The following is a 17,919-nucleotide window of genomic DNA, read 5'->3' as shown; positions in this document are numbered from 1 at the left end:
AGATCTGTTTCCAATAGATTCACGCCACCGTTCGACTTTGCCTGTTGATAGTCTACGCAATAGTAACATGGCGGGGCACGAATCCCTAAGTAAGCAGCTTGAAAGTAGTACCACGCGTGCAAACCAAGCGAATATTGAGACATAGTTCCTAGACTCAAGTGGAGCCAGATGCAATGGCAGCTTACGCGCCAGGGTCGGTGCCAAGCGAGATTTACTATCCCGATCCCCGGACTCCACTATTCACTGTCTAATAAACATTACCATCCATAATCTATTGTCGCCTGATTCAAATAGAGGATAGATGTGGATTACAAGGTGTCGACCCGTGTCTTGGTACTTGGTAAAGGAAACTAAAGCAGGTTCAGCAAACTCCGGTTTCATGATGTTATCTGATAGGACATATCGCTCCGTCTGCTCAAGTAGACGGAATATATCTTTCCCGGTCTATGGCGCCTGCAATTTTCTCTCCATTCGGATGACCGACGCTGCAGAGTGGTCCAAGTCTATCTGTGCTTCGACTGAATTGGCGTCTATGGAAATATTAGCTATAGCTATCTTGTAACGGCTGAACCCCAAGGGTGTGGATCCAAGCCCACCACCTTATCCCTGGCCCTTACTGTAACCCTACATCTTTAACAATTAGGTTGATAGTGTCCGAGATCAGACCACAGTCCTCCGATAACCGTAACCTCACTCACCAGAAAAATCCACTAATGTGTTCATTAAACTAGGCAAGATCTCGTAATACCCTTTGTTGGTCTGATAGCTTGAAGAGGGAGAAGAGCGCCAGGAGACGACGCATTCTGTCTTGGCTGGACCATACCTTTTCATGATAGAGATCGACCGACGTAGGGCTAGAGGAGATAGCTACAGGTATATAACATGTCTCAAGCACTAGAGACACTCTTCCAACTTACTGCCTTTCTTTCTTCTACATTTGTTGTGCATTTAGTACTATTATGACGTGGAATGCTATTGTGAATCTTGGGGAAGCTACTCATGGTACGGATCAGACTTATTACTGGTATAGTACTTATAGTACTGTGCCGGCTAATGTGTTGACTTCTTCTTCCTCCTCGTCGGTCAATGTCACCGTTGCGGTATGGTCTTTCCTCAATTGATTGATACTTTATTTCTATGGACTGACTTTCTTTTGCAGCGCACCATGCAAAAGTACCTCCTTTCATTCGTCCTAACCGGCAACCCCAACACCCTCTGGCCCAACGACAAGATCTACTGGCCGAAGTATGGAAATGCGACGAACACCATCAACTTCAATACGACTATGTCCATTACTTTCGATGATCTTGCCAACGACAAGAGCCTCTTCTGGAACAAGGCGTTGTGGTACTGAGGCAGTGTAATGGATATAGATTCAACACTCCGCATATTTAACTTAAGCTTTGTGGTTCTTGTGTTCTAGGCACCAGATAGTCTCACAATTCATGCAAAACATCTTAATAACCTGCTACAGGAACGAATATTGCCTCGACATTGACATTCATTCCTCATTCGCTGTTCTTTTTGCTTTCTTGTTATCCATCAGATGATGTCCACTTTGTATTTTAGATCGAGACGACAACTTAAAAATATCAGGGATCCAAGTTTTGGATGGGGACAGGCTGTTCTATCCCGGTCCTGTGGGGGAAAAACCTGTGCCTCGGGAAACCCTATTTGAGGGTTCAGTCGGAGGTGGCCATGTCTTTCTCCCTCCGATCCCCGACGGCCCTACGTAATGTATCCCCACAAATTCTGTGAGTTGCCGTGCCATTCCACGTAGGTTCTTTCAAATTCCGAATCCTAACTAATCCTGCCAGCTTAATTATACTCACAGACTATCGCCTGGAACCGGACCTGTTTCCTCTACGGTGCTAGTGTCCCCCGGCGCATTCATGCACTCACAGTCTTGAGCAGCGGGTACGCGGGAGTAGAGAATGTCAACCCCGAACGGGAGAGGATATATGTATATTTACCGGAAATGCCCACTATATCTAGTACGGACTGGGCATAGTATACTTGAAGTACTCTAAGTACAACTGGATCTCCTTGGCTGTTGTGAAAGTAATCTTTTTCTACAGGCTGCCAAGCTCGAATGTGTTTTGCTGGGCCGGTACATTAGGACCCCAGTACAGCAGGGAACTGTTGTTGTAGGAGTCTCCCTTATTCGGGTTTTGTGTCTTGACAAAGTTGGCCCAGTATGAGGACATGATATCGGCAACTTTGTAGTCGGTGTCGGTGTACGAAGAGGTCGTCTGGGCGTAGAGGTTGTTCAATGTGTAGGATACCTCTGAGCCGTGGGTGGCTCCGTCCGAACCAGGGGGAGAGTAGGTTCAGAGGTAGTAGTATACGGGCTCAGTGGAGGACTGATTCCAGCGCTTAGCTTATGACTAGGTGGAAGTGCAATATCCAGCACGTAGGATCGAGTTGTATGCGGCTGTGGCTTGGGTGGTGTTTTTGGCCGGATGCAGCGCCAGTAGCTCGGCGGTGTAAGGTCCGTAGGTGGAATTGATCTCTGACTTGTACTCGGTGATGGTATAGGTTGTGGACAGATTGATGCCATCCTCGTCCTTATTGTTACCAACCAAAATGGGCACGTCGTTGGGAGCACCTTCGTCTAGGCTGACGATGTATTTGTTGGGAATCGCGTGGTAGTTGAGCACTGGATCGAAGCCGGTGAAATCGGAAACACCAGCACCGCTAAGGACCGTTTCGAGGTCCATAGAGCGCAAGTCAGCCACGCTCGTCGCATTGAGTGACTCAGCGTAGGTCTTGCTGAAGGCATCCGCCCAGGTCATGTTCCGGTACTCACTTCCGTATCCCCACAGGTCTGGATCGTATGGGTCCTTGAGGCCACTCTCTGCGATCGCACCCTTGATCATACCTTTGGTTCAGGGGCTGTTGACCATATGGTAAACAGCGCCCGAGCCGAAGGACTGACCGGCCACAGTGATGGACTCGGGGTCTCCGCCAAAAGCGGCGATATTTTCATATACCCATTTCAGAGCTTCGATCTGATCGAGGAGACCATAGTTGCCCGTCGCACCAGTCTCCTCGGCCAGCTCATGCAATGTGAGCCAGCCGAGAGGCCCTGTGCGGTAGTTGTAGCTGACAAAGATAACATCCTTTGCCGCCATTCCTGCACCGTCATAGGTACTCTGGCTGGATTCACCTCCGGCCGCATAGGACCACAGCATGACTGGCAGTTTGGCATCGGTGGAGGTGGCGGGACTCCAGATATTGATCGATAGGCAGTCCTCGCTCACCCCGTCGCCAGCTGAAGAGCTAGGACAGCTGGGCCCAAATGCAGTAGCTTTCAGGGTGCCATTCCAGGATGGGGCACCCTGTGGTGGCTTCCAGCGGTTTTCTCCACCGGTTGTGGCGGCATATGGAATACCCTTCCAAACGGCGATGTCTTTCCAGTTCGAGATGTAGGACGGTGCACTGCTTTCGTTGAATGCAGCAGCACCTTGCACCTTGCCCTGGGCGAGCTGGATGGCCTGGTCATAGAGAGTGGCGCTAGCCGGAGCCAGTAGGGAAAGGACACTGAGGCCACGAGTGGACCTCTCGTTGATTCTCATGTTCGCAGACACTGTAGGAAACGAGGGATTGTATGTGATGTGAAGCAGAATACTGTCTTCATCTTTCTTGAAGGCCGAAGGAGAGAAGGTTTTTATACCTACCCTTGGGCCTAACTAACGAGTTGCAAGGCATGCAGATCCCTCGGACTTCAAAACCATGGCGTGTCAAAACATCATACGTGCTCGAGGGCAGTTAGCGCACGCCATGCATGATGGTTTCTGGCTACCATTCCGTTATTACGATCCGCACCGATTATAGTAGTCGACGGTGCGTTCATGACCTTAATTGACGGCGTCGGAGATGGTGGCCCAGACGTCTCTGATGTCCGTCCGCCGGTTCCCGTGAAGATATCAGCAAAGAGTCTGGTAAATAGTGGGTAAAAAAATGGTTATCGGTTTCACCCTAGTTTATTAGGGCAGAGGACGCGCAAAACTGTGGGAATTCAAAGCACCTGCTCGGAATTATTTGCTGGTCTGGGTAGACGGGACTGCGCTATTCAATTTAAACCTTCCATCATCAGTGAAACCCGCCGATCGTTCCGCTCAATTACCTATTCGAGCTCGTTAATGAACATTCTTACTATATCACCAGCCTCAACCAGCTGTGCAGCGACTCCAGAATATAGCATGCATTACCCCCTTAGTTGCAATCTAGTAGATATTGAGCTACTTCAAGTCACGACGGCGAATATCTACGCGTAATCTCGTTGCAGGACGTGCTTGGCTGCTCATTCAGCATCCGAAAGTAAACCTCATCTCTTGCTCCCAGTCAAACGTCTCCAGAAATGCCATAAAGTCATTATCTCCAATGTCCCCTCCTGGTGCCTCAGTATCCAAAGAGATGTCACTAGAAGCTACCACGCCTACCGGTGCTGGTGAGAGCACCCGATCTAGCGCCTGCGAAATAATCCTCTGCCCCTTGATGCAGATCTCGTAGTTGCCCTCTTGCTGGCGAGAGAAGGTCTTCAACTGCGCGACGAACACGCTCAACTTCTGTATGATGTCGGAACGGGGAAACGGTATATGTGATGATGCGGTGGCTACGCTAGTTTGCGGCTGTGATCGTCGCAGAAGTTCGGTGCAAAGTGTACCGGCGGCAGGAAGGCCGATGTAGCAGAGCTGGGTTGGTGAGAAGTGGGAGCAAAGGTACAGTTGTATAGACCAAAACTCACATCTAAGATCACGCTTGGGTGGACTCGGCCTGAGCGCGTCTCTAATGATACCATATGCAGTAGGGTGCTAATGATTTCCAGAGCCTTGTTGGCGAGAGCATCAATACCCTTTCCAACCCGTTTGTAGAGAGTCTGCAATAGCAGGAACTCATGGTAAAGAAATTCCACGTGATAAGACGCAACTTGCGGATCTGTTTTATCCTCTGTCCACTGTAGGCATGCAGGTAGACTGCGTCGTAGTTCGTCTGACTTTTTGCACGCATTTCTGTTCAGCAGCTACTAGTTAATGTTAATCCGATCGTAGTTTTGATGTCGTGCCACTCACTGAACCTTTTCCTCTAACCCGTCTAGCCTGTTACTGAGTGATATTTCCAACGCGTTCTCTTTATCGATACTAGCAGCCAGTCCGGCTCGAGCGTTGGCTCCCTTGTCGATGCGGCCGTCGATATTCCAGCCTTCGGGATCTAAGCGTGCAATAGCTGCGTCTCTTATAGCGGGTTCGGCAACAATTTCCTCGTGGCTCATGTCCAATGGGTATTGGATATTGCAATAACGCCAACATATCCGTGGTGGCCTGCCTAGGAAAGTGGCAAGCTCTTTGTCGAACGCATATGCCCCGACCATTGTTCTTTTCCGGGTCTCCTTCAAAAAGAATGGAGCTGTGGTATCGGTATCTGGTTGGTGCAGTCCGAGTGCGAAGACTGTGGTCGTGATATCTCCGAGCATTTGCCATGTTCTGTGATCTAGTTTTTCTTAGCTGCTATATGAACCATGATATACTGTCAATGACATACCGCTACTGCCATGCATATGCGATAGATAAATTGCATGCTGGAGCATAGCCCACGACAAAGGGTCACTGAGGGTCCCTAAATGATTGCAAAACTGCAGACATGTCTGGCTTGCCTGCATGCATATTTGTCGCAACCCTTCTTTGCTTGTTATTTCGTCCTGATGCTCCAGTCCCAGACCATGCGGTGGTATTTGGTATGTTGCCGTACCAACAAAGGCGAAAAGTAAAGATAATATCTCCCAGCGCGGCGATGCCAACGAGAAGTATTCGGCCAACGACATCGACTCATGGGTCACGATAGGAGTTGATGTATTCTTAAAAAAGGCCCTGGAGAGATCCAGAAGGCGCGCATACTTGTTTCCCGAGCCCTGGATTGCATTGCGGTAAACCTCTCCTAGGACCTTGAACAACTGATCCATCAGTTCGATACCGAAAACCCATCCCGTCGAAACGGCAAAGCGCTTCTCTGAAATTTCGGCATACAGCGGTAGGTGCTCTAACAGAAAGAGGACCTGGGCACCCCGTGCCACCTGCTGAGGGTCGATAGGGGTGGATTTGGTGGATGAAGGAAAGTCCACGACATCCAGCTCACTATTGCTGAAAGCACCAGAGTAACTGGTAGGGCCCAGGAACCCCGATCCTGAGAATGGAAGCTTCGACGAATTGGGAAATGCCGCTGACCCTAACACAGACACCGGGGATGAAGCGCCCAGACTATCCCATGTCAGCGTCTTTGCAGGCACCAGCGTTTGTTCCTTGGTTGCTATCTTGGTAGCCTTGAGTGGTCGTGATAATTCACGCGGCTTAGTGAGCGGAGCTGGGTGGTAAACACAGAGGTCCGATTTACCCCGACGGACGCATCGATTACATGTTGGAGCTGAATGATCGCACCGGAGCTTGGACTTCCTGCAAGGCTCACAGGATGATAATTGTCCATTACGGCGTGGAGCAGACATGGCGATGCGCAGGCAGATGCCTCTGAGTCAAACGTAAATGAGGTCCGTAGTTGAGGTCCGACTCCGAACACCCAACAGAAAGAAAAAGAAAGCGACGAGGAAGCGGGGGGAGATAAAGAAAGGAGATAAGTGGACAGGCAGCCTTATTAGCCATTGTTGTTTAGCCGTTGTTAGTATAGCCTCGATCCTTTGCTACAAGTTGAGAGACAGTGGCTTGTGGTCCGATGGCTCGTGCGCTGAGCTCCGAGTGCCGACCCTAACCAGTTCGCCAAGTATATGCCTCAGCTTGCTTGCATCGAGTATATAAAGCCTTCCCCAGCAAGGTCATGTAGAACTAGTAGACAAGAACAATCAAGAGCAGTTGCAATCAAGTCCTCAGTTTCTCTCAAATCGATCACTCCACTATCTTCACTTCCCTGCAACAATCAACTTCATCATCATCAACATGCCTCTCACTCCATTGAACGGCCTCTACAGATCCTTCAAGGCCAGACAAACTAGCAAATCCAAGTCTGATGAAAACGTCAAACCCACGGAAGATCACGTCGAAGATTCCGCATCTGTTCTCAGCGACGCAACTACCCTGGCTCAGAGCAAGACTAGGCCCCAGAAGGGGTCCTCTTTCCAACAGGGCCCGGATAGCATCGACTATGGTTCTACTCAGTACTGTAAGTATGTGAAATTTCAAAGATATTTAGCTACTCATTCAACTGACACGACACAACATAGCTATGAGGGGCATGTCCACACGCGCGTGATAGCGTTGGCCACAATTTTCACGAGGGATACGACCTACTTGGTATAGAACGGGCTGCGTGATGGATATGCATGAAGCTTCCATTGATTGGAATATATGTAATACTTAATATCTTGTTGCATTTGACGAGGGAGTTATTTTATTTTTTAGTTTTATCTTAATAGTTGAATAAGACGGGTTTCGAAGCTCTATCATACAACCTTGTATTGAATAATGTATGATCTACAACCGAGCCGCAGGCTTAAGGCGAACTAGCCTTTGGACCGAATGACAGCACATTGGGAGGCCCCTTGTGGCAGGAACTGGTGTGTCGTAGATATATGTTATAAACCTATCTAAGAGCAGCCCCTCTCACTCTCAGTCAACTCATCAAGTTGAAGACCCAAGGATGTGAACCATCTCATACTTTGCAGACTTGACCAGCCGAAATACCACCCCAGCTGCTGGGCGATGGGCTAGTCTGTCTCTGCACGTCCACACATTGCCTCTTTGCTCGGCACACCCCAGCTCTTCATTGGTGGTGGTGGCCATATTCTTCGGCAGTGCTTTATCCTTGGATTTTACGACAACGGTCAGGGGCCGGATCGAACGCGCAACCTTGATGGATCATCACGTGATCCTTTTCGGCTGATTGGTCCGCTTTTATTGCTAGATAGTATTTATCACGTTTTCGTAGATGAGAGAGCAGACTATATCGATATCGCTCATGATTGAGATCTCAATCTAAGTGCTACCGAGGTTGTGCAGTAGACCTCTAAGCTACTACAGCTCATCTCCTCCCAGAATGCTGAAACCCTCCCGCTCCTCAGCACCCGCGCTACCCTCGACGACATACCAATCCTTTACGGTCGCAGATCCGTTCACAACGGTCTCCCAAACATCCGGTGTACACGTCTCAGGACTCAGGACATAGCACTGCGGCTTTGGCATAACCGGAGGAATATTCTTAATATGCCACGTATCCTTGGGTCCAATAGTCTGGAAATTATCGCCAACAGCTAAGAGGCCAGTCGGGATATCCTTGTTGAATGTCGCCCGCATGAAGATCTCATACGCCGCGACAGGCTGGTAGGAGGGGACCTCGTGCCCGGCTTGAAAGACGCGAGTGAAACTGTAGTTGCCCAGCTGGCGGGTCATGCCGCTAATCCCGTCGGGCGTAAGAAGTGGGGAGTATCCCGTGTCGGCAAATTCAGTAATTCGCGAGTAAGGGACTGCAAGGCTGGCTTTTTCGCCCCCGACCCAATTGCAGGCGTAATCACGATCACCGTACATCATGTGCACTTTTACCCCGCTGTCGAGAAGATAACCAATTGCATCCAGGAAGCCGCCATGAACGATGTCAAATGTATTTATGAACTGTGTAGCCACGGCACTCGAAGACGATGTGAAGTTGACGGGTACCCCAAGAGCGGCCAGGACGGACTCCTGCGTCAAATACCCGAGCATGTGCTTGGCAGGGAATGGGTCGTTCTTAGGATGAGCAATGTCGTACCACCCGCGATTGAAAGTGTGGTAGTAGGTGATGGGACCATCTCCCCATTCGAGTGCAAGACCTCCGCAAATTTCAGAGACATTCTTCCTTGGGTGAGGCAAGCCGGAATCACGTTCTTTCAGAGCCGCTTCACAGGCGAGGGCCTGATCGCGGAAGCCTCCTGGATGCGTCCAGTTATACATCAGTTCTTCGTAAAGGGGTTTATCGAAGATCTCAAGGCCGTATGTCTGGACAGAATTAGACAATACACAAATTGAAGCAGGACGAGACTAGCCTTACATTATTGTAGGGCCAAGTAATGTAAGCCTCTTCTTGGATCACCATATCCATCAAACCGTTCACAATGCCAAGTGTGTCAAGGTGCAAATACTGTGCACCGTCTTCTGCAGTACCCTCTGCAATTTTGTCATTCTGCTGTTGGAAGAAGCGAAAGATACCTGGACCATAGTGGCCTCCGTAACTTTCAGCCCAGAGACTGACGCGATCATCATTTGGCTTGTAGTGTGGGAATTCGAAGAACCAGGTTTGCGCGAAATGCCATAGAGCGTGAGCCGCAAATGCAGTCCCATTAGCTGTCTGTGCAAGCTTCTGGCTTGCAAAGGTACCAACATGGTGGGTGAAGTTGGACTGAGGAATATCAATGGAGAAATCACCGGAAATGATTTCTTCTTCGCCGTCAGTATTCCGAACTAAAGTGCCATTGGTTGGGACATCGTATGAGAAGCCGACTTGAGTTGGCTGATCAAGGAATAGGAGATTGACTTCATTGTTCCAGCTCCAAGGATTGAGGACTGTGGTCTTGGAGTCCGATGCAATGGAACAGGGGCCTAATTCTTCGAGGAGCCCCATGAGCGACGAACCACCCGGACCTCCATTGAGCCAAATGGCCAGAGGCGCATTGCTGGGATCTTTGCGGGCTTCGAAAAACCAGAAGAAGCTGGTTGAGGTTCAGTGATCGCTCATCCTCCAATACTTCAAGGTTCTACTTACGTGTTGATGGGATAATCCTGAGTTTCTCCTGTCCCGTCGGAAAGGAATCCGGGGGGAAGGTGTACATAGCCCGAATAAGATCGGACAGCCGGTGTGGTTTCACAAATTCCAGGCTGAAAATCAGTACAGGAACGAGTATAGAATCTATTTCTAGATCCTCTGTACACACCTCTTTGAAGGAAATAGTCACATTCTCATGCAACTTGGACTTGAGCACGGTGATGCCTTCGGGCTCGGGAGGGAATTGAGCGGTCGCTAGACCCAGAAGTCCCCCAAGCACCAGACTAGTCAACATGGTGAAAAGGCTGAAAACAAGGATAATTCAAGTATCACAGCCTGGGCTTTACTGGGTATACCAGAGACAACAGAGAAAGCATCAACATCGTGAGGGGAGAAGAGCGTGTAATACGCCGCATGACTAACTCGGAGTCGGAGCTAGCGCTTATCAGGCCCTTGCGCCGGAGTCCGTCGGCCGTGGGGAATGGCGTTCTTAGTGGACGAATGGCGACATCCATCTAGTTAAGAGGCAGATACGTAGCTGACAAAATGGGGCTACGTGCAGACGCTTCGGTGCTGGCGGATTGCAGAGCGGAACTGGCGATGGACTGACCAGCTTAGACAGCTCCGGCGAGCTTCACAAACTTGATAAATCGATAACAGATGAACGATTGGAGCAAATGCCCCACTCCTGGCTCAGTGCCATAGGCCCGCTTGTAGTACTTTGTTTTCTTTCATTCGGGGGACCAAAGATGGGTAAGTGGGTTAACGGGTAGAGATAGCAGATTAGGTAGCCTAACGGTCGGAGATTTCCCAGCGTTGGAGCACCCAAAGGACCCTTATTTAGCCTTTTATTGCGGTCAACTATAGTATTGACTACTATAGTAGCTTTGGGGTGACAAGCTTCGTAAGCCGATCAACCGTTCGGAGTATCGATGCTCCGCAATACGGCGGGATCGTGTTTCAACTTTGCCTCTCCTGCGTTCCATGTTTGACAAGGCAGATGTCAGTGGGATGACGAATAAGGCGTCGGAGAACATCGTTGCCAAGTTTCACATCCCCCGTACGTCATGGAGAGCAGAGTGTGTTGAAGGTGGGTGTCACAGCCCAAGACCTACGACGAGAAAAAAAATTGTTGTATGCAAGGCATCCCTTTTCAGTTGTGAATTAGGGGGGAAAGATTGTGGATATATTTCCTATCGATAAGCACACAGTCTCCGCAAATATCGAAGACCCTGGCAGAAGAACCCTGGGTGCACGGAAGATATCCTTGGTCAACCAGACTCCACCCACTTTCCGAACGGGTATTGTGAGTTTCCTTATTGGTATGGTACCAGCGATTGAAGCGATCAAAGTGGTTAGTGTGTTCGAGATAGACAGTGGGCATGTCTTAGAGCTCGGAGGACGGAGTAACGCCATCGGGATAGGATTTGACGCCTGGAGGGGCGATGACGCGGAGGGACGAGGCTGGACCCAAAGGGCCGCGTGGCCCTGGAGTCGATCGGCTGTTGCTCGACTGGTTGGGGTTACTATGTATAGTGTCTTTTTTCAGCTGCCATCTCAATGGGCATTGATCGAGTGTGGCAGGACAAGATGACAATGCGGATGCGTAAGAGAGGAAGATGATCGGCGAGGATGAAAGAGACCCTGAAAACTGGGTGTATAGTATAGTATAGAATTGAAGGAACGTGGGCTGGGGGAAAGTGGCTGGAGAGAGAGAGAGAGAAGATTGAAGAGTGAAAGAGGGACGCCGATCAGGAACCCGAGCAGCAAACCAGAATTAGCGGCTGACGACCGGCGGGGCTCCACCAACAAACAAACGTCCAACGGAGTCTCATTGCGCTTTTCACCTGCCGTCGCTAAGCTTTTTTATTCTCCTTGCTGTCCTCTTTCTTTTCGTCGGTCTTCTTTTTCTTCTTTTTCTTCTTCTTCTTCTTTCTCAGCAGCATTCTGCGGAGTTCCTCCTGCCCGATTCCTGTCGACCTCCCTTGTCATCCCATCTCTCTTACGACCTCGCCAGTCCGCTCGTGTGCGACCGTTCATCATGGCTGCTAAATCCCAATTGCCGACCGTCAACACGCCTGTGTCCGCGGAGCCTTCCAAGGCCGCCATGCACCCGGCTTTCTACATCGCGTACGACTCTATATCTGTGGTGGCTGCCTTTGGAATGTTCATTAATGTCTCTCTAGTACCTGGATTGCTCTCAGTTCCGGTGTGATCATCTTCAACAAGTGGATTCTCCATACCGCTGGATTCAGTGAGTTGAGCCCGTCTTTTGCGCTGTTGCGGTATGCGATTAGTAGACTGACCGTTGTTACTTCTCTTTCACAGATTTCCGTACGTCAATTCCAATCTTCATGCCGAGATAAACCGTCGCAAGCGACTAACATGCTCCAGCCATCTTCCTGACCACATGGCATCTCGTTTTCGCTACCATCATGACCCGCCTCATGGCGCGGTTCACTACTCTGCTCGACTCCCGTCACCAGGTGCCCATGACCTCTCGCGTATACATGTCAGTGAAATCGTCGTGGAAATTACAATCAATGGCTGTGTCTAATCGGATATTGTCATTATAGGCGTGCCATCGTCCCCATTGGCGCATTCTTCTCTCTCAGTCTGATCTGCGGCAACCTCGCCTATCTCTATCTCAGTGTGTCCTTTATCCAGATGCTCAAGGTGAATACATTCGACTCCATGTGCAAAACTCCCGCTAATGTGGTCAGGCCACCAACTCTGTGGCCACACTGCTTGCTACCTGGGCCATGGGCATTGCGCCGGTGAAGCTCAGCCTGCTCGGAAACATCTCTTTCATCGTCCTCGGTGTTATCATTGCCTCCATTGGTGAAATCAAGTTCACCATGATCGGTTTCATCTGTAGGTCTTCTACTACTTCCTGCGACTGGCCAATTTATTTACACTCCTCTAGGCCAGTTCTTTGCCACCATCTTTGAGTCCGTCCGTCTGGTCATGGTTCAGCGCCTGCTCAGCTCTGCCGAATTCAAGATGGACCCCCTGGTTTCCCTGTACTACTTCGCACCTGCTTGCGCCGTGATGAACGCCGTCGTCACTGCGGTTGTCGAGCTCCCCTCGCTGCACATGTCGGACATCTACCAACTCGGCATGGGTACTCTGTTCCTTAACGCCGCCGTGGCTTTCGGACTCAACGTTGCCGTCGTCTTCCTGGTATGTCTTGCTGAAAATGAATTCGTCAGCATCAGTTCGCTAATTCTTGCTAGATTGGCAAAACCTCCGCTCTCGTCCTTACTCTGTCCGGAGTTCTCAAGGATATCCTCCTCGTCGTTGCCTCGATGGTCATCTTCCGCGACCCCGTTACTCCTCTCCAGGCCTTCGGATACGCCATCGCCCTTGGTGGTCTGGTTTACTACAAGCTTGGAAAGGACGGTGTCAACAACCTTCTGGCCCAGGTGCGGTACCAGCTGCTTGGTGGCTCCCGCCCCGATAACTAGAGTCGACTGTACATAGGATATGTGGGAAGTGGTAGTTGGTTGGCAGATATAGAACGTACATAGAATCGGGCAGGGCCCCAATTGTATCTTTATCATATGAGGTGTAACTGCGAAACGTGAGTGAGCATACTCCGTAGTCAGTGGGAGATGCCAGCATCTCTAGCCTAATCATTTCGATATGTGCATCAGCTTTCCCGTATGCAACAAATAAATGGCAATACTTGATACCATACAGCTGCGTACAGAACTTGCCGGACGCGACGCGCTTTGTTTGTTGCTCTTATCGGGTGGGTCCCTCCTTCTTGCCTGAGGCAGAAGGCGGGGATCCCACAGCATCTCCTCCCATCCCTCCCCCACAGCTCTTCTGGCTGGCACACACACTTAGTTCCAGAGTCAGATCCTAGGGTGTCACTTACATTTTTACAGATGAGAGACAATTATTCTACTGGGCTACTCTTACAGTATACCATTGGAGTATCCCCCATCGACTGCTATGTTATTTCACTAGCCTTTGAAATAAATATATACTACTGCCTCTACTTTTAGTAGTGACAATGACAACAATTACTACAAACCAATGACTGATCTTCATCAGGTATACTGTGCGCGAGCCTCCGTCCACTCAGGCTGATACCCCAATTTAGCTCCATTAAGATCGAAGCCCGTCCCATCGCCTGCATCGAAGCCGCTCTCATACGCACCATAGCTGATCAGCTCGATGTTCTCCAACTTGGCACCCGCATCCGTCTGCGCCCACAGGCTGAGGCCAATGGTGTTCTTGTCGCGGTTGTTGATGATTCCAGGTGGGATGGGAAACGTTGTTTGCGGCCCCAGATATGGAACATATTTGCCATATTGGTATCCATTGATGAAGAGCTGGACGCGCACCGGGTCGACGGTCGACGGTGAGGTGAATTGGATACCGAGAGGAACGTCATAGTTCTTGGGGAGGTCAAGGGTGAAGGTGGTCAGATAAAATGCGACACCTATCACTCTGGGTTAGATGCGGATAACAACGGGCAGCGACATCAAGATATTAATCCTTACCTGACTTGTTGAGTCCATCGAGCGGGGATCCATCCGTCCAGCCGTCCGATGACTTCGCCTTGTATCCTGGAAGATGCCAACCTTGACGCTCGGCGAGCAAGCCACCTTCGTTCATGGGTGCTCTCACCGGGTCAAGCTCATATGCTCCTATTGTCACAAAGAGAACAATGTTCTTAGTCTAGTGCGACGGAGAGAAGGGGCCCAGTGGAGTCCTTACCAGCGGCACCTCCAGCGTTTCCTTGGATCTTCCAGCTCGTGAATGAACCACCATTGAGGGTTGCTCCGAGAAGTCCTCGAGGGTTCTCCACGCCATCACCAGTAGACGTCTCGTCATGTCCGGTGTAGTCGATCTGGGTAAGGGGATTAACGATGTAGGTTTAAGCTAGGGTATCTGCGTGCTAACTTACCACGACTGTCAGCAGATTATCGGTCTGCTTCAAGGTATGGTTGGAGAAGCTGATAACTGTGTTAGACGACGTTTCGTCGGCATCACCTGGAAGCGAGGCCACAAGATCCCCGTTCAGCCAGACATTCCAACCAAAGGCCAGACCTCCTTGCGCAGTCAAGTTCGCTCCAGTCACGTTAGCACCATCGAACCGACCGCGATAGATCTTGATGCCGGTATAATAGCCATAATCGGAGGCAAACAAGACAGGCAGACTGAGTGGGTCAACAGGACTCAGGGTTGTAGTCTTGTTGCACACCGTCCACTTGGAGTCATCATAGGAAGACTGGGTCTCGGGCAAGGAGTCGCGAACTTTCCATTCGGTCAAACTGGGGAGCGAAATGGTGCTGGTATCGGCGCCACCGATCGATCCCACAAGGCTCCCATAATCTGTTTTCTGGACATTGATCTCCTTACCGTTCCATTTGACAGTCTTTGCGGAAGACCCAGCGAATACTTCCACGGTCGTGGCGTTGTCATTGTCTCCAACCAAATCCACAACGCTTCCAGAGATACTCACATTGCGGACTAGGTATGGGCCCAGCACTAATATCTGCTGTTCCGCTGTCACATAAGGGTCTGTTGTGGTAGGTGGTGCCCAGAATCGGAATGCCGTCTCCGTCTCCAGGAGATAGAAAATGGCGCCATTTGAGAACTTCACAACGCTGCTACCACTGCCTTGAGTGTAAGTGTATGAGGTAATAGTACGATTACCTGAACTGCTAGTCATGTTCACCGAATCACCATATTCCTCGAAGGTCAGATTAGTCGTGTTCTTGAAGGCAAACGACACATCCTGTCCAGAGCGTGCATAGAGCACGACAACATCAGTGTCCCCAAAAGTGCCGTATGTCGCGATGTCGGTTGACACGTACAAGAGCGTGTTATGGCCGAGTGGGTAATCAGTCGAGATCACCTTGCTTTGCCTGCCTTGCAGATTGATATTAGGTAAGGTGAACGCGCCCGCAGAAGTATCTACATTCAGGGAGAACGTGATGTCTGTCTGCGAGGATGTGGTAGCCTGCTGCACGACATAGAAACCGGCGGTCGTGTTGGGATTCCGAAGCACCCATGTGTATGCTGAGGTGGTCGATGTGTAAGTGGTGCCATTCCCTTCCATTTCGACTCCCAGCAAGCCAGAAGACACTCGAGTGAACAGACCAACGAGCTTCGTCTGACTGAGCTTGTCTCTGATTTGTCTAGTCTCTCTAAGAGGAGCGCTGTAGTCGTCTACAGCAGGTAAGTATGGCTTTGCCTGCGGAACCTAACGGGAGTACTTACATGAAGTATACACCACAGGTGCAGCTAGATGGCCCCAGTTTGTACCCCCGTACAGCATGTACAGGTTCTGGAGGGTGACTCGCTGACCAATATTGTTCTTGTAGTACACATCCGCAAATTGTGGACTCAGCTCACTCGTGCACTGATCGTAGAAAGAGTCGGCGCCCCAGGCAGAGAACCAACCACCTTCGAACTCAGGCAAGTACTCGGGCTGCGTGTAGCTGGTGTTTTGGAACCATTGATAATAGTTCCGTACGACTGAAAATCCTGTGGAAGGGTTGGTGCAACTGAGCCCTCCCGGGTACGAGTCTAAGCCGTAGACGTTGACCGCACCACCCACATCCTCATAGTCTGTCGACCAACTTCGAGATCGCTGGCCTTTCTCGTTGCTAGTGAAGGGAACGTCCACGCCAGCAGCTCGAAATGCCTCCTCAATCTGCTCCATATACTCGACCAAGGTATTGGTCGCAGAATGCGTGGTCTCCTGAAGTTCATTCTCAATCTGGTTGAGAATGACTGGCCCACCGTTTGTGATGGAATTTTCCGCAATGATCTTACCAATACGCTCAATCCAGGGAGTCCATGCCTGGTGATATGTCGCATCGCTCGTTCGCAATTTACCACCGCTCCCGTCGCTCAGGTATAGTGCCAGACCACCTCCGTTGAATTCAGCATTGCAGTAGGGCCCAGCACTGGTATAAGGTCAGCAATTCCCGAGGACACGGTGAGTAATTATGTCTAACCGTGCGATGATGTAGATTCCGGCCTCTTGGGCATAGTCAAATAAGCGCTGGATATTGTGTGCTCCGGTCTCAAAGTCATATGTCCCATTGATTGGAGAGTGATAGTCCCAGAAGAAATATAGACTATATGACAGCCGTCAGAAGTCACGGGTCTGGGAGAACTCTTGGATATTCACATTGCACAAACCTAACAGTGTTGAAGCCATGAGCGCGCATCTTCTGAAAGACATCAAGCCACATTTCCGGAACGGGCAATCGGGGATAATGGAACTCTCCGGAATAGACAAACAAGCGATTGCCATTGACGGTCAGACTATAAGGGTCCCAGGCGACCAGATCTGTCAGACCATCTGTAGTTGCCCGGATTTGGGCCACCAAGATGGCCCAGAACGAGAGTATGAACTGCAGCTTCATGGTATTATCGCCCACGCGCAATATTTTCTTAGCATCTATGCCTTATCCTCACATTATATATCATCGGCGATTGAACTGCCCAGCCGGTTAAAGAATCATGGGTTTGACACCATTTTGCGCTATTAACCACGCGAGAAAACGGCGAACACTACATGGAGGTAAGTGGCGTGGAATGCTCATGCAGAAATGGCACGCATATGCAGGTTCAATTACTCCAAGTGCCATGGGGCCTGCCCCTATGCGGGTGGATTGGTGGAATAATACTATTAATCATTCAATCGGGCCAATTCTACCCCGATATTCATCACGTCAGGAGAGGAGAGACCGGGGATATTCCCGGCGGGATTGCGGGGTAAGCAATGGGATTTGGTAATATACCCCCTTTTTTTTTTAAAGTTCTCTGAAAGACAGGGTACCGTTTTGACATTGTACATAGTGTACATGATTCAGCATGTGCGCTTCACACTGGACAAAACCTGAAGATGCAGATTCAGATAACAGACTTAGCTTTCGGCTTCCCCGCTAATATTGGGTAGAAGATCTCCGACCTCCTCTGCGTTCCAAAGCTACTTGCAGAGACCAGGTGCAGCTGTGAACATCTTTTCTACACATATAGCTGTCCTTCTTTCAGTGTGCCATGTCACCATTGTGCAATCATGGTGGCGCGTAGAAGAAAGCTGAGCTACCAGCCGCACTTGGTGGAGACCAGATCGAATTCCACATTACTCAGTGGAGTGGAGAAGCAGACACCAACAACATTCTGTTGGGGATCTGAGGGATAAGC

The 17,919-nt window shown here is 50.1% G+C and overlaps 7 protein-coding genes across 7 annotated transcripts; 3 read left to right on the top strand and 4 right to left on the bottom strand.

The window, feature by feature from the left end:
• Positions 1–959: 959 nt before the first annotated feature.
• On the top strand, positions 960–1,354 carry AtWU_08143 (putative carboxylesterase family protein (secreted protein) protein; the record flags this gene model as incomplete). The annotated part of the gene is made up of 2 exons (XM_035503251.1): positions 960–1,100; positions 1,160–1,354. The coding sequence occupies 2 exons, from the start codon at positions 960–962 to the stop codon at positions 1,352–1,354; spliced, it is 336 nt and encodes a 111-aa protein (XP_035359144.1).
• Positions 1,355–2,387: 1,033 nt separating this feature from the next.
• AtWU_08142 (carboxylesterase) lies at positions 2,388–3,578 on the bottom strand (the record flags this gene model as incomplete). The annotated part of the gene is made up of 2 exons (XM_035503250.1): positions 2,388–2,881; positions 2,939–3,578. 2 exons carry the CDS (start codon positions 3,576–3,578, stop codon positions 2,388–2,390), a joined length of 1,134 nt encoding a protein of 377 aa, XP_035359143.1.
• Positions 3,579–4,310: 732 nt separating this feature from the next.
• Positions 4,311–6,499, bottom strand: AtWU_08141 (putative chromatin structure remodeling complex protein RSC3; the record flags this gene model as incomplete). The annotated part of the gene is made up of 4 exons (XM_035503249.1): positions 4,311–4,697; positions 4,751–5,015; positions 5,076–5,493; positions 5,545–6,499. 4 exons carry the CDS (start codon positions 6,497–6,499, stop codon positions 4,311–4,313), a joined length of 2,025 nt encoding a protein of 674 aa, XP_035359142.1.
• A 445-nt stretch (positions 6,500–6,944) lies between these two features.
• Positions 6,945–7,304, top strand: AtWU_08140 (uncharacterized protein; the record flags this gene model as incomplete). Its single annotated transcript, XM_035503248.1, has 2 exons — positions 6,945–7,171; positions 7,229–7,304. 2 exons carry the CDS (start codon positions 6,945–6,947, stop codon positions 7,302–7,304), a joined length of 303 nt encoding a protein of 100 aa, XP_035359141.1.
• A 714-nt stretch (positions 7,305–8,018) lies between these two features.
• AtWU_08139 (lysosomal protective protein precursor) lies at positions 8,019–10,033 on the bottom strand (the record flags this gene model as incomplete). Its single annotated transcript, XM_035503247.1, has 4 exons — positions 8,019–8,975; positions 9,028–9,685; positions 9,739–9,851; positions 9,908–10,033. The coding sequence occupies 4 exons, from the start codon at positions 10,031–10,033 to the stop codon at positions 8,019–8,021; spliced, it is 1,854 nt and encodes a 617-aa protein (XP_035359140.1).
• A 1,746-nt stretch (positions 10,034–11,779) lies between these two features.
• Positions 11,780–13,205, top strand: AtWU_08138 (TPT-domain-containing protein; the record flags this gene model as incomplete). The annotated part of the gene is made up of 8 exons (XM_035503246.1): positions 11,780–11,868; positions 11,925–11,992; positions 12,067–12,072; positions 12,133–12,250; positions 12,315–12,414; positions 12,462–12,612; positions 12,665–12,921; positions 12,975–13,205. The coding sequence occupies 8 exons, from the start codon at positions 11,780–11,782 to the stop codon at positions 13,203–13,205; spliced, it is 1,020 nt and encodes a 339-aa protein (XP_035359139.1).
• A 591-nt stretch (positions 13,206–13,796) lies between these two features.
• Positions 13,797–17,135, bottom strand: AtWU_08137 (glycoside hydrolase family 35 protein; the record flags this gene model as incomplete). The annotated part of the gene is made up of 7 exons (XM_035503245.1): positions 13,797–14,191; positions 14,253–14,399; positions 14,470–14,602; positions 14,660–15,927; positions 15,979–16,670; positions 16,722–16,844; positions 16,909–17,135. The coding sequence occupies 7 exons, from the start codon at positions 17,133–17,135 to the stop codon at positions 13,797–13,799; spliced, it is 2,985 nt and encodes a 994-aa protein (XP_035359138.1).
• Between the last annotated feature and the right edge of the window lie 784 nt (positions 17,136–17,919).

Source organism: Aspergillus tubingensis (genome assembly GCF_013340325.1).
Source record: "Aspergillus tubingensis WU-2223L DNA, scaffold_9, whole genome shotgun sequence".
Taxonomy (NCBI): Eukaryota; Fungi; Ascomycota; class Eurotiomycetes; order Eurotiales; family Aspergillaceae; genus Aspergillus; species Aspergillus tubingensis.
This window is presented reverse-complemented; position numbering and strand designations above follow the sequence as displayed.